Genomic DNA, 22987 nt, shown 5'->3' with positions numbered 1-22987 from the left:
CCAAGATGTTCCTGAAATGGGTTATGTCACCTTGATTAATAATCACTGTATTGGCTTATATCTCAGCTTAGCCGACTGTTTCACAACAGAAATGATAAGTCCTTTCTTGTTTGTTCTTTTTTAAGGGTCCATCTAATCAGGACAAACTTTTCAGGGAGATTTAAAAAAAAAAAAAAAAAGAATGAAAGCTTAGCAAAGAATGATCAATGTTGCCAGAAGCTTTCTTACCACCTGAAGAAAAAAGAGGCAAAAAACCCTCAAAAGGTGTTTAGGCAGTCCACTCCTGTTTTTAACAACTGCTTTTGGAGAAACAATTGGTTACTACAACAACACGGCATCACACAATTTTTGTTTAAGTGAGAAAGTAAAGGAGAGAAGTGAAACAGATGTTAGACTATCCTTAAGAGAATTCTGAAAATAACTTGACTCAATTTTTCATCTCAAAGGAATCAATGCGTAGTTTATAAAAGACAAGTTTAATAAGATTATTAAAATCTACTTTTTAAATTCTTACAAAGGACTACTATTTTAATACATAAGAATATAATGGTCAAAGTAAGCATTTCTCATTGACATAAATGAAATTATTTTTAATTTCTTAAACAAGTCAACGTTAACCTTTCCTGGTATTTACTGCTTCACCTGTTAAGACAAGGAAACTGGGCGAGATGATGTCCATGTACTAAAAATATTTTTATTCTTATTTGTGAAGATTGCTTATTGCTGAAAATGTACTAATAAGATTAACCATGTAGCAAAAATATGTATTCTATCTAAATCCTATGATTTAGAGCTAAAGAAACCTCAGTAATCATCTCATCATCTGGTTCAACTCTTTCCCTTTATGAATGAGCAAACTGAGGCTCAAAGAAGTCAGCTGATTTGCCCAAGATCAGAAAGATAGTAAGAAACAGAACTGGGATTTTGAACCCGTTTTACAGTAAATTGTAAGATGTGATATTTGTCAAGCTACATTTTAGTTTTCTAAGCTGTTCACTTTGAAGTGTTGAATAAGATCTAGAGAAATACAAGGTCAATTTAATTTCATCAATATTTATTAGCTGCCAACTATGTGTAGACTCATTACCAAGATTTCAATGGCCAAAAAAAAAAAAAAAAAAAAAAGACGGCCTGTCCAAGCTCTAAAGACTGAGGTAGCCATCACTGTGTCACTCATTTAAGAAAAAAGAGGCTAAATAAAATTTTTAAAATGACTGCCACACTGGTAATACTGTAACATTTGCTACATTACAAAAGTAAGATTTGGGAATTTCCATACTTTGTGAGCTGAACTCTTGGAGATGGAACTGGTGATTTTGAGCAAATTGCTCAGAAACAAAGTAGTTTTACTACTTAGTGCTGCCTGAGTGATGCTTCATAAGAGCACAGGGACACCATTCATCATTTAATAGAAGCCATGTTCTACTTACAGATATGAGCAAACTCAGTGGGTTGTGTGTCAAGGGAAACATTTAAAATTTATATCATAATTACAACATACTATAAAGATATAGACTTGTTTATTGTTAATGCTTGATTCATTTTTGGTAGATTTTTAAAAAATAAAATTTTAAATAGAAAAAATCTGGAAGTCTTAAGTATGGCTTAGCATCAAATCTTGTTTCAGCTTGAAGGAGAAATAAAACAATTCTATAAATCTAGGGTAAAACAGTAAATCTAGGTCAATGATTGGGAAATAGCACCATCCAATAATATCCTCAATTTCTCCATGTAACAAATGTTTTAAAGACTTCTTGAGTTATTTCCTATTGTGCACCATTTTTATGGAGGATTATCTCTAAATCTGAGAGACTCCTACAATATGTGCAAATTAATTGCTCTTTTTGAGTAGCTAGTCAGAAGGGGTAACACGGATGCTTCACTAACTCTTTCAAGAGGACACTATAAATGGCCCACGATGACCATTACCTCTGACCGGGGTAATGTATAATGACCAAGTGCTGAAAGGTGCTCTCTTAGAAAGAGAACCATCTTCATAACCACCCCTTAAAGTCTCCATAAGTAATTTGGTAAATTTGAACTATATATATTTTTTGGCCCAAAAATTATTTAGTAAATGTTTTAGAAGTGAACTCATATGAATGTTTTCAGGCTAAAAATCTTAGTACAAGTAGCCTCAACAATCTAAGTTCACTGTTTAGATAAAATCAATTAGGAAGTATATTACCTGCTATTAAACTCAAAGTAAGTGGGTTTTTTCTTTCAACTTACATTGCATCATTCAAATTTCAAAGCTTAGTGCTTATATTAGCATTATGCTTTATTTTAATCAGGCTATTCACTTTTTTTTTTACTTATTCAAGTACACTGGGGTTATAGATATTTCCACGTGGTAATAAGATGCACGCTGTCAAAAGTGACTCATCTACCATGATAATAAAAATTCCTTTGAGTTTTTAAAACACAGAAGTAATTTTTGGCTATCTGTGTAACTGGTTATTAATTTTTTTATGGGTCAGAAAAAATTCAAGTTAGTTATTATAGAAAACTTTCATAAATTAAGATGATTCCTAGACATTTTCTTAACTGATGATCAGAAACCATTATGAAGAGCTGAAAAATCTTAGTCTAGTAAATATTTTGTAGGAGAGGTGATCTCTGAAAGTTGTCAGCCTCCAATATAATTGAAATGGATTTCACCTCCGGTCTAATGCATATAAGCTGTAAAAACATCCTTTTTCCTATGCAGGTATATATTATGTAGATATATAAATTCAATAAAGTCAACATGGAGTTCAGTCACTAAAAGAAGATTCACTATCTGAACTTTCTTTGGCATTTGCTTCACCTTCCCCATCAGGCACTGGAGCATCTGGCCTCCTGAAAGAAAAAAAGGGAAAAATTTTCAAAACGTTTTTTCCAGTTGAGCAAAGAACTTACTAACTGTAAATGAAATTCATCTTAAAATACAATATTTCTAGTACCAAGACTGCCAAGTCTGCCGGGCTTAATTGTGGGAGTCTCCCCCTCTACACCACAGAGCTGTCCTCTCTGGCACCTCCAGCATCTCAGGGATTAAGTGCAATTCCTCTAGAGCCCACGCATTCGACTTTCTTTCGCCAGTCCTTCTATAGTTTGCTGTTTCAGCACTTTCTGCCTCTCATTGCCATGGAGACTGGGTTGCAGACAGAGATGGGAGCTTGTAGGGGCAGGCAGGGCAAGTGCTTGATGTCAGCAGGCTCCAAGTGAGGGAGAGGTACCAGAAAAGGGAAGGAAAGGAGGGATGTTCAGGAAAGATGGAGAGAGGCTGGAAGATAGAGAGCAAATTTAAAGAAGCCTCAAGGAGCCATGGATAACAAAGATGCTGATGAGGGAAGGGAAAATAAAACCCTCAAGACAGAGCATGGAAAAGAAAGTTCACAGGGACCCCATGATATTTCCTAGGAGTACTACAAAGACACAAGCATTCCTGCAGATATTCTTCTGCATCAGTTCTGATATTTTTAAAAGGTCACGAAAACAGCAACTGAGGCGGCTTAGAGCCCTGTTTTGGCCTGGCCCTGTGATAACATAGTCTATACATTTTCATCAGGCCAGTAAAATTCCAAGGGCAGAGGAGAACAGGAGTGAGGGGGTCAGCAAGAAGGGTGGAAAGGGTCTAATACACAATTACCATCTTTTAAAAGTCAAAAGGAACCCTCCCAATTTTCATTTCTTCCTAAAAGTTTCTTCAAGATCCCTGACTTCTGGAGACGTAGTGTCTCCAGTAAATTCACTTCTTTCCTTGGGTGAACTCACAGGAGTCTGGATTTCTTTAGAAAACCTTATCTAGAAGCCTTCCTTTCCAGCAAAGGCATTCTTTGAAGACTTAATGAAAACCCCACCTACTACAGGAAGCATTTCTCAATCCCTCTTCCCTTTCTGCAGGTAATTATTTCCTATTTATGCTCTAGGTAGACTCTAGGCAAGTCTCCTATATGCTATAAGATTCTCCTTGAGGGCAGAGACTGGTCGACAGTACGTGCTTGATAAATGTTTACTGACTGATCGAATGCACAATATGCCAGGTAGATATGTCAGTACTCTGCTCTCCCAGACTGCTCTCTGCCCGTGGCCCTTTGCTACCTATTCTCAGCAGCTTCTTCTCTTGTGCTGTTTACTCCATTCAATGACATCATCTTCTTCAGCTTCTTGCTGCTTTCTTCTTTTGTCCAGATAATTTTCTTTCCTTTCTTAAACCGTTTAATGACTGGCTTACAGCGTTCTCTTTGGTCCCAGCTGCTACACTTCTATTCACAATTGTCAAAAACTGAGTTAATGTTTCTCCTAACACCCTGGCCTCCCAGAGTACGGGTCCCTTCAACTTCTATGGTCTCTCTGTATCTCTCGGCTTAACCATTAGCCTAAATTGTTTCATGTCTGTGATGCTGAGCTCTGAAATTTCCCTTTCTGATGAGAATTTTCTATTCTACTGCCTCATGTCTCTGACCACCATTTTTCCTCCCTGCCACAACATTCACTCCCTTCACATCTCCCTGTTCTCTGGATGCAGCACCTCCCGTTCTGGTTTTATCTTCCTCCAACTCAGCAGTTAGTGAGTTCACTTACGCACCATCTTTGAGCCTCAAAAATCCTTTGCCCCTTCTTCTTCTGCCTTTCATACTCAGCCAATTCTTGACCTTGGATCATTCCCCCCAAGATGCTCTAGATATCACTGAAGGAAGTTCTGTAACTCTAAATTGGGTCCACTACAAATTCATGTTAAAATAATACCATCTGACATGACACTCATATAGTGCTTGAGATTTGTAAAACTCTTGAGCTAATTTGATTATCAGAGTAACCATCTGTGTGTGACAGGTGCTAGGCCACCTTATCCAAACTGACTAGTCCGAGCATCTTCAGATATAAACAGGAAACATGTATTTGGTCCTTAGAAGGAGAGGCCCAAACACACCTGAGCAGACCCAGAGCCTCACAGCCCTCATCTCCTAGCATGTGCCTGGCCTAGCAAGGCGGAAATAGTGAATTTGGTTAAATAGTAGAAGACCTAGGTTCATTTGATGGATTGAAAAGGGAGTAACCCTTGACCAATAGACGCAATGCTGTCTACTTCCTGTGGGTCACAATTTCCTGAAGCCTAGGCCCAGGCCCTGACCTTTCCTGCCCTACAGACCCCTGAGAATGGGGATCATGTGACTTCCTGAAACTTAGGCCTAGGCCCTGACCTTTCCTGCCCTACAGACCCCTGAGAATGGGGATCATGTGACTTCCTGAAGTTAGGCCTAGGCCCTGACCTTTCCTACCTTACAGACCCCTGAGAATGGGGATCATGTGACTTCCTGAAGTTAGGCCCAGGCCCTGACCTCTCCTGCCCTACAGACCCCTGAGAATGGGGATCATGTGACTTCCTGAAACTTAGGTCCAGGCCCTGACCTTTCCTGCCCTACAGACCCCTGAGAATGGGGATCATGTGACTTCCTGAAGTTAGGCCCAGGCCCTGACCTTTCCTGCCCTACAGACCCCTGAGAATGGGGATCATGTGACTTCCTGAAACTTAGGCCCAGGCCCTGACCTTTCCTGCCCTACAGACCCCTGAGAATGGTGATCATGTGACTTCCTGAAGTTAGGCCCAGGCCCTGACCTTTCCTGCCCTACAGACCCCTGAGAATGGGGATCATGTGACTTCCTGAAACTTAGGCCTAGGGTCTAATCCACTCCAGCTCACAAACTTGGTCCCATTCTACATGTGAAGAAGACACTATTATCATCCCCATTTTACAGATGAGGCTCTAAAAGAATTCTGGCATTTAATGGGCCTTAGCCACTGCAGGACAATCCCTTTATTCTTAATGGGTGGCTTTATATCACACTTCCCATGGTGAATATTCTAAAACTTCTCTTGCTAAATCACTCATCCCTCTTTCTTTCTCTCCCAGTAACTTGGGCCATTTACCTTGATGTGGGGAACCCTGATACTGTCCTGACTGGGGGGGGGGTGGACACCATCAGGTAAATACTTGAGAACTCCTTGAAGGGGAGAAACTCCTTGAACTCTGCCCTGAGAAAGACCCGCCTCAGGGAATCAAGATAAGTGGTCTCATTCTGTTTATCTTGGTGGGAGTAGTTGAGTCCAGAATCACTCTTACTTGACCTGGAGAGCTAGATTTCTATCTATTTCTATCTATCTAGATTTCCTCTATTGAGTTGGAGATTAGTCCAGGGACACTTATTCAATTGGAAAATTTCTATTCAATTCGTGAAAATTTCAGTCTGATTTCAATTCAAACTGCACCCAGCTCCTAGCTAAAGTTTCAAATTATAAAAAGGGGCAACTTGGGGCGCTTCCTTGCAGAGGGCCAAAAGCAGGAATCATTCCAAGGAACCTCTCTCTCTCCTTGGCATAGCTGCCTGTGAGGACCCTCTGCCGAGGAGAAGATATTCTCTTTTCAGCATTAACTCCTCTTTATTTCTCTCACCTATTTCCCTAACAGGACCACTCCCCTCTTTATCTTTCTGTCGGGATTTCTCTACTAGGAACTTTATCTCTCTCTCTCTCTCTCTGCCAGGACTCCTCTGCTAGACCTTTACTTCTTTGTCGGGACTTTGCCACAAAGGAAGTCAGGATCCTAGCAAAAGCTGATGTCTCAGTACCAATAAACTTCTTTTTGCTGGTCTAATTTTTCGGGTTCATAAGTTCTTTTACGAAGGACTTGCATAGACCAGAAGGGGTTCCCACAATTCTCTGCCCTGTGCCGAACCTCATCAATCCCACCTCCTTTTCTCTGCTCCTGTACCCATCATTGCTTCCTTTGTTCTAGCCTTAGAAGCAGTCTCTTTTCCTTGTCAAACTAAAGCATTCTCTCTTTGTGTCTTAGTCTTAACCCTCTCTCTTCCCTAGGGCAGCTTGCCCCCAGGATAATCATTATGCCTTCATATCTGGTTTGCTATAAAACAGAAAAGTACTGGCACTGTTCCACAGCTTTCAAATATAAACTAAGATGATGTTTTGGTGTAATGTTCCTGGAGGTCTGCTAAAAGGTTTTTTGCCTTTCTGCTTTTGCCTGCCTCCCTGACTAAGAAATAGTTTGCCATAAGTTAGAAGTCACAGAATTTCAGTGTTGGAAGGAACCTTGGAGATGAGCTAGTCTAACAGGGGCCTCAATAGTAATCCCCTCCAGAACAGCCCCAGCAAATAGTCTTCAAGACTGTATTCAAGTATTCAAGACTGAAGACCTACGCCAAAAGGGAACCAGCTACCCTCATGTGACAGTCCACTTCACTCTTAGAAAGGAGATCGTAGGAGCAACAGAATCTCCATGGGCCATTTTCCCAGGTTCTAATCTCCGTTCCATTTGCACAGGATATGAGTCATCAGCTAGAATCAGCCCCAACTATGACTGGATCCTAAGGTAACATAGCAGTACGTGAGGCCTACACAACTGACACTAGCCCAGTTGGCTAAATAAAAATTGGCCATAAGACTGGAAGTAGCAGGCATATTTTCTCCCCTGGTTCTCCTTAGATGATATAGATATTTTCTTATTGATTACAACTGGAATAAAAGATAAATTCCTGGCAAAAAAGCAAAGATACTAGAATATTCTATTTTTCAATTATGGGCCACATCAAAATTAAATGATTACTTAGGACAATCCAAACAAATAGAAATTAACATGTTTCAAAATAATTTTAAAATAATATAAAGTCTAAAATGATTAAGAGCTTGAAATTAGGAGAAAAGGTTCATGAAACACAAAGGGCAGGAAACTAAGGAAGGGAAAAACTTCCTTCAACTCTACATACCCACCTCTAAGTAAGGGTCAGTCAGGTTGCCCTGCCTAAATCTTAAATTTTAGCCCATTTGCTTACTTTGGGGATTAAAAAAAAAAAAAAAAAAGGCCTCAGGACAGAGTATAAGGGCATTTTCTAAGCATTCTTCTGTTATTTAATGGCATTCCCTCCTACAAACTCAAGGCAGAAAGGAAGCTTGCTTTTTAAATTTCAGGATGTTGCACATATTGGAAAATTTAATATATGTTGAATCAAGAATCATATTCTATACCTTAATCCTGAGTCCATGAATCAATGTTACATTTAAAACTTATTTTAGTAAGACAAAAATATCTTTAAAGACATTTGTTGGGTTGAACCAGGATGATAAAGTTCCCCCTTCTATGGTTTAAAAGAATATTTTTAATTCAGATAAAAAAATCAAACAAACCACAACACTTTACTGCTAAAATGTGGAAATGAAGATATCACATTTATGTGTCTTATATTTTAAAATATTTGAATGGCATTCATCAAAAGGAACAAATCTCAACTTTTAAGTTTAGTTACAGAATCTGTAGCTATTATCATCACCAGAATCTTGTTTACATATAAATAAATTCTCAGAGTAAACTAAAAAGATAACTTTTAAGCTTGAATCTTTTAGTGAGGCTAAGTTTTCTTAAATGAAGTTAAATTCATTTTCAAAGAAGGAATTGATACGTACTTGATTGAACAGGACCAAAAACTGGGAAAAAGCCACAAAAAGAGCACTTTGGCTGCATGAAATATAACTTCTCTGACTTGTTAAACAAGACAACATCTTCCTTGTTATATTTAAATGGAAAGCTTCAATCATTTTAAGGGCACGGAAAGCATCTGAACCATTCTTAGTAAGAAAACATATTTATGTATGTAGACACACAGTTAAGAAAAGTTCCTGTCTGCTTTTTAACTCAAAACAGTTGAACAGCCTGTTCTAGCTCCATAAAGAAGTAGTTTTAAAATCATTTGGAGGCTCAGACTAAGTAGACTAAGTATGAACATAATTTTTTAGGATATCATAAGTAATATGTGATAGGGCTACTATGAAAGATCCTTTTCAAACTACACATCAAACCTATTATACATTTTAGAATAGCAATAAAAGAGTAAGACAGCAATAACAGCAAACATATCCCACTTCATTTGATATGTTATGACTGAACTGTCCAAGTTCTCAACATAAGCCTTTGAGCAGTACTGAGAACTTATAGAAAGTTAGAAAGCTGACCAGGGAAATGGGAAACAGAAACCACATGAAATCCTCATTTCACGTATAGTGGCATTCCATCCAAGCTCTATCCAGCCTCAATAGGTGGTCTTGAAGAAAGATCAAACCACCAAAACTGCTGCACTCAGTTTGCATTGGCTATCTGATGATCTACTGGGAGCCCAGAGCCATTAATTTCTATTCTCATATCAATGGAGTTGGTTTTGCTGAAAGGTTTAAACTAAGGCAATTATTAAAATGTATAGTAATAATAATTCAATTATAGTTCTACTCTGGATTCCAATATGCTACAAAACAATCCAGGTTAAGAAGTTCTGCCAAATTTCAATTTCAGAAATCTGTTCTTACAAAAGCAGACAAAATATGCTATTTTTCTCAATAGTTTAATAAAATATAACAGCATAAGAAAAAAAGGACTTATTTTAAATAGCAATATCTTCATTAATGACAAAGATAGATAATATATTTCTGAATGAATTAAAATTAAGTGAAGTTTTGGATAAGATCCACTGTAAACGTTCCATTGTCTCTTCTTCTTACTATCAGTTTAATATCCACTAATATATCCTTCTATATTCCTTTATATATCAGAGTCAGTGGGGACTAGGTTTTACCTGGAATATTAAATCAATTTCACATTATGGAAAAACAGGAGATAATTTTGCTTAAATAAACCAACACAACACAAGCCTGAGATTTTTGCAAAATTCTATCTTCACTCAAAAATGTCGCCAAAAACCCAATTTAGCAAATGAAACCGTATGGTACTATGACAATTTTTTTTTGAGAAAAAAGCCAGATCTCTTTTCTACTGTCATGCTGACTTTGTTTTCAGGCTGAAATTCAACACGATCACCTGATTTTCAGTAGTTTGTTTTTTTTTTTTTACAACTGAATCAAACAGAATTCTTGGACCACATTTATTGTAAACCTTAGTTTTGTCCTTTTGTTTCTTCATATGGGTGGAGCAACACTGTTTCTACCAGCAGTCATATGAATCTGTAGAGATACACTTCCCACCTAAAGCTATAAAAACTTTTGTGTTTAAAATTTTAAAAACAAAATACAAACAGAACAATCTCTACCCAAGTTCTTGGCTGAGGCTTCTTATGTACAAGAGTCTAAAGGAGAGATGAGAAGGAGACTTTCTTCAGTAAGCACATGATCTGACCCTTCATCATTTCTTCTGTGCCAAAAACAAGGTCTTTAACTTTTATGTAAAAATGATTTACCAATTGTCAGAGCAGCTCCATCTATCTAATGTTTGAGTCCATTTATCACCACATTTAGCTGTGCAATGTACTTTAAGTGACTTTTCCAGTAGTGACTAGATGTACCGAACAATCCACATTCTCTCACCCGAACCCCCTTGTGACAAATGGCATGCGTTTGTGAGAGAGCTAGCCAGAACTGAGGTTGTCCATTGTGGTTGAATAACAATTTTTCCTCTATGCAAAGCTAAATGGTTACTGGAATTCGACCCTAAAACCTTGGCAATCATCTTCCCACCCAATGTTTCCCAACTTTCTCAGTCATTGACATGCCTATGAACACACCAAAAAAAGGGGAGGATTTTTTTCCTGGCTTGGAATCCATGGGTTAAACTGACTGCCACACTATTAAAAGCATTTATAAATGTAGATAGCACATTATCCAGATATTCTTGTTCCCTTCTCTTCAATGTTTCCTACCATCATAATTCACCTAATCTTGATCAAAAACCGGGAAAACTGGCAAAAAACAAAAAAAAGAGTCGGGAAATCAGAAACATCATGACACATCGATTCCAGTCACATTTAATAAAAAAAAAACAACCCTAGTCAAAAGGCAGACTAAGAACTACACTAATTCAGAACTTTTTCCTTACAATGATATTTAAATTTATCTGCATGGTGCATATTTTCAAAATGTTTTTAAATGTATTATATCTCATTTGATTCTCATAATAAGAAAATATAATTTGTATGGGAATTGGAGTCAAACATTTTTTGTAAAGATATTTTTGTACCATTTATCTAGTATGCAATATGTCTAAAGAACAACTCATTTTACCCCCCAAACCCACGTCTTTCCCCAATTTCTGTCAATGACAATGCTACTTTTCCTATCTTCCATGGTCATAACCATAACATTCTCCTTGACTCCTTAATTACCCTCAATTCATACAGCCAATGAGTTGTCAACTTTTGCTCTTCTTCCCTTCACAATATCTCTTGCTACCGATCCTTTCTCCCTCCTCACACAGATATAATTGGAGTCCAGGATCTCTAGATTACTTTGATGGCTTCCTAATGGATTTCCCTGCTTCAAGTATCTCCCCACTCCATTCTATTCGCCATACAGCTGTCAGAGGGATTTTCCTTAAGCACAGATCTGCCTATGTAACCACCCTCTATTCAATACACTCCAATGATTCTCTGTTGCTTCTAAGATAAAAATAAAAATATGAACTCTTCTGTAACTTCCTTAAAGTTCTCCATGACTTGTAGTCAACCTGTATTTCTGGGTCTCACTCTATGCTACTCCCTTTTGTGCACACTATGGTCCAGCCAAATTGGCCTTCTCTTTGTTCTCCCTCCTCAGTCTTCATGTCTTTTTGCTGGCCATCCTCATGCCTAGGATGCACTCTCTCTTTTCTTTATTCTCATGGAATCTCTCTTTTCCTTCAAGCACCATCTTCCCACAAAGCCTTTCCTTATTCTAGCTGCAAGTATCTTCCCTTCTGCCCTATGTGTATATGTTGTCTCCCTTGCTAGAATTTAAGATCCTTCAGAGCAGGATCATTTCAGTTTTGTCTTTGTGTCTAGTGCCCAGCAGATAGCAGACACTTAATAGATGCTTGCTGGCTGACTTGGCAAGTTTTCCAAAAAATTTTAACCTCTCAAAGAGTATGTGAAAACATGTTCCAAATCAGTAATAATATAAATGCAAATTAAGTTAACTCTGAAAGTTTCACTTTATACCTGGCAAATAGGCAAACGTGAGAACACTAGAACCCTAATTCCAAAAGTTGTAGGAAGGCAAGTATATTGACGCACTGCTAGTGATATTTCAAGGAGTCCTGTATTGGAAAACAATTTAATCATGCAGGAAGAGTAAGTAAATTCTTCATACTTTTGACTCAATGATCCTGAGAAATTAGGCAAGCTTGCCCTCATTGAGTTTAAGACAGAAATAGCTACAATTATATATTCAGAACTTTCATTAATTTAACCTAATTTCTCCTTTCCTTAATCAAAACACAACAAATTTTAGCTAAGGTCCTTGAAGATAGGAATCCTGATTGACTTCCCTCTGCATCTCCTTTAGCAAATAGGAGAGTATACTGTACACAGTGGGCACTTTATGCAAGTCTGATACAAGGATTAATAAATATAAACTGGTGAAGTTTGTCTAAACTGCAGTTTGCTAACACATATCCTCTTTCAAATTCAAATACACAAAACCTTACTTTAAAGAAATCTGCATGGAATAGATTACATTCAAATAATTGCTGAATGAAATATTTTTCAGAGCACCAATTTATAGGAAAAATAAAAGTATTACTGATATTTATATTATCATCTATTAGTATATTATTATTACTATTTGCACAGATCTTATACCTTAAGAAGCATGTATAATACCTACTGTTAAAGAGAACCACTGTGTAACAGAGGCTAAACAGTGGAAGGCATGGTCATTACTGAATATATAATATTGTTATTATGTATATTACATATCATATTTTTATGATTACCAACTAGAAGTTAGACATATTCAACTCTCATTAAATCTACATATGAATCCAGTATGGGGAAGGGAAGGTAAGGGAAGGGAATAAGAGTGTTATAAAGTTCCTACTATGTGCTGGGCATTATGGTTAGTGCTTTACAATTTTTTACAAAAATTTAGTAAATTTTTTCAATTTTTACACTATAACCCAGGGAGGCAGGTGCTAGCTATTATTATTCCCATTTTGCAGTTGAGGAAATTGAGGCAGACGGCAATTAAGGGACTTGCTCGGGATGACACAACTAGCGAAGCGTTCTGAGGCTAAATGTGATCTCTGGTCTTTTTGACTCCAGGCCTGGTCCTCTGTCCATTATGCCTTAAGCTGCCTTTAAAAATGTACATCAGATACAGATCCAAGGACAGATGTTACATATTGTACTGATGCTTTAGTGGAGATACGGAATTAGTTTGGATTACTGAATTATTGAACATATGCCAGTGTTTGAACTGTGTGTTATCTGGAAAATATTGTGATTATGGAGCCAAACATGTGGCTTTTTTTCTGAGTCTTCCATTTTGCATTTTGGTGGGTAGAAATAACAGAGAATTTGGAATTTGACACATGCATACCCATTCCTAATAAAGTCGAGAGCCATGCAAAATTCCAGGGTCTAACAGCAACAGCAGGATATAAGACACAAACGATGACTATGAAAAAGCCCAGAATACCAGGGTGAATCAACGCTCAAACCTAGAAAGCCTTTCTGTAAGAATTCAGAGCAGCTCTGAAGTGGCCAATGAGTTATACAGGCCTAAGGATGAGAAGCTGCCGGATTCCTTTGAACAGAACAGACTCTATGAGGGTAGGGACCGTCTTTTATCTTTCTTAGTATCCCTAGTGCTTAGTATAATGCTTGGTACATAATGGGCACTCATTAAGCGTTTGAGTAGAAGAGAATCTTGTTAAAATTTTTAAACCACACATTTTTCTCATTTCTACAAACAAACACATATGTTTTATAAAACTCATACAAACTAATACCTGGTTTCTGTTTGTTAATCACTGTTTTGGAGACCCAATAAAACCAACCCTATTATTTCTTAATTTGGTTCAACCGAAGATTTGGTAAAATTCACATTTTCTGCACTCTAAGGTTTTCAATAAGACATTTCTAAGTATTACGAAGATTAAAAGAAAGGAAGTTAAGGGGAAAAAAATAATAGTTTGCTCTTCTATACTACCTTCTCCTTCATATGTTTTACTTTTGGAAAATCCATTGGCTGTTGACAGCTATATTTATCAAGGAAGTTCCTAAAATTCTTCTCTAGATGATCTAAATTGGTTTAACATTTAACTTGTCCTACAAGTGTAACTGCAAGAGACAACTTATAAAAGAAGCTTCTTTATCCATAACAACCAACAAAGAAATGAAACACTTTTCATTGCCTATGATAAATTCATTTCATAAATAACGATCTAATTAGCATTATATAGGAAGAGTTACTTACTCAAGAAGATCTGGGTCCAGTCCTTCAGATATCATTTTGTTTCTTATTGCCATTACAGGAACACCCTGAACCAAAGAAACATGGAGAGAATAAAAATATCAGAAATGTCTATTTATATAATTTATACCTCACTTTGGCTACCCACTCCATATGTGACCTGCAGTTCTACCCTTTGTTAAAAATAAACTATATAAAAACAGGGGAACCATGAACTGCCTTTTAAAAAAAATTATAATAACTATATTTCAATACAATTGATTTCTTTTGTAATTCTATATATATTTTTAAATACATTTAAAAATCTAATTTTGAGAAGAGCTCCTTTTGGTTAGCCTGACAAAAGGAATCAAAATCCTAAAAATGTTAAGTACTCTTTGTATAAATCTAGGCACTAATAAGTACTTAAATGCCTTCTGAGGCTACTTAGGACTCATTTTCCACCTTGTTCTTACAAAGTCTGGGTTCTTCCTAAAGCCACTGTTGGATGAATGATAATTCATCTTATTAAATCACAGTACCAAGTGTTGATACTATTCAACATATCCAACTGAAACTGAAAATGTCCAAGTAGATAATCATTAAGGGTGATTTCTGTGTTTACTTTTTCTTTTAACTAGACCTGTGATTTTATCTACATAGGGAATTTCAATAAGGAACCTCATTTACTAATGCATATGGACACCTGATATGCAACTTCGGTGTTTAGGGAATTAGAGGAGGAAAGTGACTTGCTTAGAGTCACAGAACCAGTAAATGTCTGAGGCAAAACGAACTGTTTTTCTGGACTCTGGACCTTGCTTTCTCTTCAGTGAGTTCTGCTTTTCTACAATGGGTTCAAAAGAAATCTAAGTCAAGAAGGAATAAAAAAGCTGTCTGCTGAGGACGTTTTATATTAAGTCACTTCAATTTTAGTCCTGATAACAAAGAACCTGGATCATTAGCGACTTCTTCCAACTACTAATGCTTAGGTTTATCACTGTGATTTAAAAAAAAATACTTTATTTTTTAAATAGTATTTTATTTTTCCAAATACATGCAAAGATAGTTTTCAACATTCACCTTTGCAAAACCCTGTGTTCCAAATTTTCCTCTCTTCTCTTCCTCCTCTTCCTCCAGACAGTAAACAATCCGATATGGATTAAAGATGCATCAATGTGATTTTAACGATCCATGATCAATAGGGAACAGTAGATTACTTGAGGGAGGTATCAAGAGTGCACCGAGGTCATTGGCTGTCACACAGCTATTCTGTGAATGAGAGCACTTGGTCTCTGGCACCTTGAGAATGCCAAACTTAATTTTGAAATGTATTAGTAGGAACACTGGAGAGCTTACAGAAGAACTGTAAGTTAATGCCATATTTTAAAAAAGAGACCTCTCAGCATCTTTAACCTTGGCCTGATGAGAGGAGGGCTTTCTACAAATCCAACTGCTAGCATTAACTTGACTTTAGCATATTCCACAGACTATCACTGGAAAGGTTATACAAACAAGGTACAAGTCCAAGAAAACAGAAAGGGAGGGGGAAGGAGAAAAAGGGAAAGAATGTTTCCTAAAACATGGCAAAGAGAACGAAAGGAGAGATAGGGATTGACAGATTAAGGAGCTTGGATTCATAAGCACCTTATATTAACATGTTTCCCAGAAATGGTGAAAAGCCAGTTCAGTAGAGATGTGCTTGGATGATGGAAGAGTTTGTAGTGGTTATGGTTATAGGAAAACACCCCAACCAAATAAGCCACCTTTTTAGCATCTTTCCTGCTAGAGACATCATTATGATCACCATCTTGACATAATGCACAATCCATAAGAATGCCTATGGATTATTTGCCTTTCGAAAGGACATTTTGAACTGTCACTAACGCTGCCCAGAAAATTTGTTCTTGTGCCCTATTCTGCTTCAGAGGTCGAGAAACACTACCTGGTTTGTTAAACACCTAAAAGAAAAGAGTCCCATTTCTGATTTCCAAAGGATGGAGCTACTGGTGGCCTAAGGAGGACATGAGAGACCTCAAAACCCAAGTATACTGAGCTGTGGGATTTTTTTTGGCATGAAACGACTGTAGCAGTTCCAAGGTAAGTAAAGAGGGGGAGAGAAGGCAGCCATAGGGCTGATGTTCCAAAAAATCCCATCTGCACTTGCGTCACTGAAGAAAGTGTATAAAGAAGCCAGACTACTGAGATTATGGCTGCAGCACCAAGAGTTAAATATAAATTCTCTATTGCATCACAAAAACTTATGTTTGGGAGTTTCAAATTTGCCAAGACATACGGTGATTTGTTATTAAGTGTTAATAGGAAGTACCCTGCTAAATCCCTTTATGCTCTGTTCAAGTTTTCCTAAAAGTTTAACCTCAGAGTAATATCTGCAGGGAAATTTCATAGGACTTCTATCTGCTTTAACTTAGAGAGAAATTATTTTATTCTCTGTTCAAGTTTTCCTAAAAGTTTAACCTCAGAGTAGTATTAGGGGGGAAATTTTATAGGACTTTTATCTGCTTTAAGATAGAAATTGTTTCTTTTCACAGTATCACTACACAGAAAAAAGCAGAATCACAGAGTTGAAAGGGATTATAAGTATTTCAATCAGCACCAATGAATGATGATCCAATCACTGCTTAAAGACTAGAAATAAAGGGCATCTTTTCCCTCCCTCAATAGTATTTCATTTTTCTAAACACATATAAAGATACTTTTCAACTTTCATATTATGTTTCAAATTTTTTCTTCTTCCTCTCTTACTTCCCCCCTCCCCAAGATAGCAAGCAATCTGATATAGGGCATCTTCTGAAGGCCGCCCATTCCACTTCAAAACAACTCTTAATTGTTAGGAAATGTTTCTTTACACAGAGCAACTTCTACCCATTAGTACTGGTCTTGCTGCCCAGGGCCAACCCTTCCAGCACACAATAACCCTCCAGATACTTGGGAGTCTGCTACTCCCTCCTCGAGTCTTCTCCAGGCCAAACATCTGAAATTCCCTCAGTTGTTCTTCCTATGGCATGGTCTCCTTGCCCTTACCATGCACGAATGGGCGTACTTGAGCTTGGCAATGTCTCTCTTCAAATGCAGTGCCCAGAAATGAACACATACTCCAGATGTGGTGGGACCAGAGTAGAGTGCAGTGGGAGGATCAGCTCTTTTATTGTGCACAAAATGCTCCTCTTAATGCAATTTAAGAAATTGGCAATTATTCTGGCAGTCATGTCACATTGGTAACTCATGTTGAATTAAGACCGTCTTCTGCAACCCCTGGGTCTTGTGCCCAGGACCTATTGTCTAACCATGCTTCTCCTCCTCTCTCTTCATGTAGTTGATTTTTTTAACTCAAGCATGCAGTACATTTTGTGATTTTTCTTCTAGATTTGTGAACTTAAATGACAACAATTTAATTAACAAATAAAGAATGGAAAATCTGAAGACTATTTACCCTATTATGTTAACAAAAGAAGAAACAGCTTGTAAAATTGATGGGCAGGATTTAATAAACCTTTGCAGCCCATCTTTTGAGGGCAGTGGGAACTCAGTACTATATCCAGATGCTAGAACATAAGTTCTATGCTTATAAAGCATAAAGATTATTAAGAAATTATGCCTGTCCTGACCTATCTTTTTTTTCTGGTTCTATACATGCTAGCAACCTAGTCATATGTGAGATGGTGCCTGAGTATTATGAAATGCTGTAGCAGTTTTTCATCAAGACTGAAGATTTTTATATAAAATATTCTACAGAGTAGAAAGGAAATCCTTTATTGACCAAATCATGATATGCTGGCACAAGCTAGTTTGACAACTTTCATTGGATGGATAAAAAGTTTAAAACTTCAAAATGAAATACTCTTCAGACACAAACCACTCGGACATGGTTTTCCAAGTTAGTTATCTAAAACAGTGATGTTTAAAGAACAAGTAAATATTAGTCTCAGGGCAGTGAGGTGGCACTAGAGAGCATAATGTGCTGGGCCTAAAGTCGGGAAGACTTACCTCCCCAAGTTCAAATTTAATTTCACTTACTACCTGTGTGACTCTGGGCAAGTCACTTAACCCTGTCTGCCTCAGTTTCCTCATCTGTAAAACAAACTGGAGAAGGACACGGCAAACCATTCTGGTATCTTTGCCAAAAAACTCTAAATGGGGCCATAGTCAGACATGACTGAACAACAACAAAACTATTACACTCATCATGATCAACCTATTATTTGTCTAATTTCTAATCTCAAAGACTCAGATACTTGACTTGAAACTAACATCATTCAGAATATGGAGGAAAAGGGGAAACTTCTAACAGAGTAGTTGTTGCATTTGGACCAAGGGCAGGCTTCTAAGTAGTTCAGTTCTCAATGGCTTGATCTAACTTTAAAAATTACCTTCATATATAGGTGAAAAACTTAGAATTTAGGAGGGTTTGGGTACCCCAAAAGATGAGATTGTGGAGATTTTCAAATTCTACCTACCGATTTAATATGCTATTTCTTCCTTTGGTAACATAATATGGTAAATAGTCTTCAGATGTTCCATTCTTTATAATTTAAATATCTGGGTGACACTTTTTTTTTTTTTTGCAATGTAATTGAGGTTAAAGTGACTTGCTCAGGCTTACACAGCTGTTAAGTATCTGAGGCTGGATTTGAACTCAGGTCCTCTTACCTACAGGATCTGTGCTCCGTGCACTAACCTGTGACACTATTACTAGCTATATGATCAAAAACAAATGCCCAAGTCTCAGCCTGTTTTCTCATCTGTAAAATGGGATAAATATGTGTGGGATCTACTTAATGGGGATTTTGAAGCTTTAATGAGAATCTCTGTAAAGTTTTTGCTATATTCTCAACATCATCAAATATGTGTGATGAAATCCAAAGGTGAGGACCAAGAAACCATGAAACTGGTCAGACTATTATTGAGCTTATTTATGCAAAACAAAAACTGAAACCAGATTAGCAGTCTAACCAAATAATTTTAAAGACCAAGAACCAAAGTAATAGACTCAGCTAATACATGAGAAATTTGCTTTTATTCTGAACTCTTTTAATAAATAATGTCATGTAACAGGGATAAACTGGAATCATTCCCAATAAGATCAAGGGTGAAACAAGATTGTCCACTATCACCATTGCTACTCAATATTGTATTAGAAATGTTAGCTTTGGCAATAAGAGAAGAAAAAGAGATTAAAGGAATTAGAGTAGGTAATGAGGAAACCAAATTATCACTCTTTGCAGATGATATGGTGGTATACATAGAGAACCCAAGAGAATCAACTAAAAAGCTATTAGAAGTAATCCACAACTTTAGCAAAGTTGCAAGATACAAAATAAATCCACATAAATCATCAGTACTTTTATACATCACTAACAAAATCCAACAGCAAGAGATACAAAGAGAAATTCCATTTAAAATAACCATTGATAGATAAAATATTTGGGAATCTATCTGCCAAAAGAAAGTCAGAAACTATAGAGCAAAACTACAAAACACTTTCCACACAAATAAAGTCAGATCTAAACAATTGGAAAAATATCAAGAAATAATGTCAACTAAAAAGTTCAGGGCAGAATATATGTAATCTGGCAACTTGAATAATTACTGTGACAGTTTTATTCTGTGGTTTAATTTTTAGGGTAAAGTACATATTGCACAAAATGCAGAAAAGTACACATTGCACAAAACCTTCAAGTGTTAAAATTTGGACAAAAAGACACAGCCCCCCAGCCCCAGGCAAGTCCTCAGTACTGACTTATTTGAGGGAGTGTGGCACACTGGAAAAAAATATAGGACATGGGGACAGAAGGACAAGTTCAGATTCTGCAGGCTCTTGGATAAATCATTTTTGATGCATTTGTTCCTCATCTGTAAAATGGGTACAAATAATGTTTGAACTATTTACCTCACAGTGTTATTATGAGAAGCAAATGAAAAACAAAATGCCTGAAAACTGATCGGCAAACTTTAATATGCTATAGAAGTAGTCATTACTTGAAGAAAATGGACTTGGGTCTGTGGAAGACAATTTTTCTCCCTTATAAGATACAATTCATACTTGGCCTGGTAAATAAGAAGACTGTATTTTTGAAAAAGCACAATTTTGTTTTGTTTCTTTCTTACAACATTCCTTACAGTTTAAAAAAATAAATTGTTCCTGAAAAGCTGTATATAGAGTAAAGTGTTGTAAACTGATTTTGGACACTTTGAGGGAGTTGATTATTTAATGGAACTTTGTGGAGATTCTTTTGTGATGAAAATACTCACCCACTGAATTAGACATTGTGTAAATTCTGTGCTTCTCATATCAGGTTTTCTTTAAAGAAGGGTTCACTTGTCCAACAGGTAAGGACCTGTTCCTAATATCTTAGTATTTGAAAGCATCTGAAAAAAACACCACACAGTTCTGCAGTAAGAACTGTGATGAATGCACGATTGTTCTCTTTGGAAGGTAATCCTATTCCACAGCACAGCATTCACTTTGAATTGCTTTTCAAAGAATATTTCGATTTGTCCCTTTCAATTCTCTCACTCCAAGCCTTTGGTAAGCAGTGGGCCCTTTTATGGACAACCATCTGGGGAGGGTGCTACCTATGGTCATAAGACAGAGTACAGCTTGCTGACCCGTATGGAAAATGAATTTATGACCTTTGTGTCATCCATACAATAATATTCTCTGCCCAATGGAGTTAATAGCAGGCCAATATTACAAGATAGGAAAAAAACAAGCAAGAAACGTAAGGGTCTATCACTAAATCATATAAAAGATTACTCATTAAACTCTACTTGACATGAGCGCCTGAAAGCATTAAAGCAATAACAGGGAGGTATTAAGATTTAGGCAGCTTATGATAGTCATGGGCAATTTCTCAATTGGTGACACTGACCTCACATCAATCAAAAACATTGTATCTCAAAAACTATAATTACTTTGACAAGCATCTTTCCTTTAACATAATAATTTCTCTTAGATTACTACCAGAAAAGGAAATTGTTAATGAAGATCTTTAAACATATCTTTTGTTGATGTGGTTCAATCAAGACAAACTGGCTTATACTTCATTGTGACTGTGTACCATGTCATGAAATTTTCCAGTAATAAGAATCCTGGCTAGAGAAAATGGTTTCACATCAAATGGGAGTGGGGAGGGGAAGGTGGAGGGAGGGATAGGTGGGAATATCTTCATTATCAGGACTCCTGAATTCACTATTTGAAACCTATTCTCCTTTGATTGTTCCTCTTATCATCACTTCCTCTTAACCTGAACCTCTGAGAGGCTGATAGACTCATTTTTTAAAAATTATAGCTTTTTATTTACAAAACATATGCATGGGTAATTTTTCAACATTGACCTTTGCAAAACCTTTTGTTCCAAAATTCCCCCTCCTTCCCCTTTCTCCCTCCCCTAGATGGCAGGTAATCCAATACATATTAAATATGTTAATGTATATGTATATGTTACATCAAATATATGTATACACATTTATACAGTTACCATGCTGCACAAGAAAAATTGGATCTAGGAAGAAAGAAAAAAAACCTGAGAAGGAAAACAAAAATGCAAGCAAACAGTAACAGAGTGGAAATGCTATGTTGTATTCCACACTCATTTCCCATAGTTCTCTCTCTGGGTGTAGATGGCTTTCTTCATTACTGAACAATTGGAACTGGTTTGAATCATCTCATTATTGAAGCGAGCCACATGATAGACTCATTGTTAAGAAAATATTTAAATTTATGGTCAATATAGTGGAGTAGCAGAAAAACATGCAACCGAGCTCTTTCCATAATACCCCCAACTCCTTCAAACAGATCTAGAAAATATATCAGCGTTTAAGTCTTGATTAGGAAGTCCAAGAGAAAAAAAAATCACTGTGAATCATTTCTAGTCCAGGCTGGTACAGGGAGAAAAAGGAATTTATAGATGTTAGGGAAAGGATGGATGGGATCAAGTTAGAACAGCCCCATGGAGCATTTCAGAGCACAAATACAAGAAGTGTTCCCAGACCCTAAAGAAAGGGTCCTAACTTTGTGCAAGGTACAGGAAGAATGTCAACCTGGCAACACAGCTACTCATTTCCTCCTTCTGGATCATAGGTGTGTGAGGAGGGAGAGGGCATTCCAAGTGAGAAGCAGTTGCAGGATCTAAGCTGAATACCGAGGAATGACAGAAGCAAGCTGCAGCTGTGTGGCCAGGACCCCTGAAGCTGAGCAAGGTTTCAGTTCTACCTTCCAGCCTCGTGTAAAAGCTTCAGGGACAGAATCAGGGCAAGAATCCCAGACCAGAGGGTCATTGAATCAACAGAGCTTTCTGCTAAAAGTGGATGAGTCCAGCATAAGATAATTAAGTCCACAGTTGTGCTGATCAGACCCAAAGTTGGGTTCAAAATTTGAAGAGTGCAGGAAGTAATCAGAAACTACCCTGGATCAAATCATTTTGAGAATATTGAAAATTTTCAAGTCCCTAGTCTGAATTGTCCCTGAGAATAATATGACATTTAATACCCTAAGAAAGCAGTAGCAAGACCAGTCCAGACATTTTCTACATGGAATCTGGCCTTAAAATAGTCTTAAATTAGGGAGTAGGCTGGAAAAATAAGCAAACAAAAAAAAAATCCCATAATAAAAAAGTTATTATGGTGACAGGAGGAACATTTTAAGACATAATCCAGAAGAAGAGAATGACTCCAAAACATCTACAAGCAAGAGCCTCAAAGAAAAACAGTGCTTGGGCACAAGTTCAACTTGAATTTCTGGAAGAGCTAAAGCAGGAC

At 37.1% G+C, this 22987-nt stretch overlaps 1 protein-coding gene across 2 annotated transcripts in view; it reads right to left on the bottom strand.

The window, feature by feature from the left end:
• Positions 1-442: 442 nt before the first annotated feature.
• WASHC3 (WASH complex subunit 3) overlaps positions 443-22987 on the bottom strand; it is a 55699-nt gene continuing 33154 nt past the window's right edge. For both annotated transcript variants that reach the window (XM_003771077.4, XM_012550605.3), the window contains exons 6-7: positions 14231-14295; positions 443-2841 (exon numbers count right to left, since the gene is read on the bottom strand). In XM_003771077.4, the coding sequence (XP_003771125.1) occupies positions 2757-2841; positions 14231-14295 (150 nt within the window). In that variant the 3' untranslated portion in view covers positions 443-2756. The remainder of the gene's footprint in view (positions 2842-14230; positions 14296-22987) is intronic.

This window comes from Sarcophilus harrisii, chromosome 5, assembly GCF_902635505.1.
Source record: "Sarcophilus harrisii chromosome 5, mSarHar1.11, whole genome shotgun sequence".
NCBI classification, from domain to species: domain Eukaryota; kingdom Metazoa; phylum Chordata; class Mammalia; order Dasyuromorphia; family Dasyuridae; genus Sarcophilus; species Sarcophilus harrisii.
The sequence above is the reverse complement of the archived record's forward strand: the minus strand, read 5'-3'. Positions and strand labels throughout refer to the sequence as shown.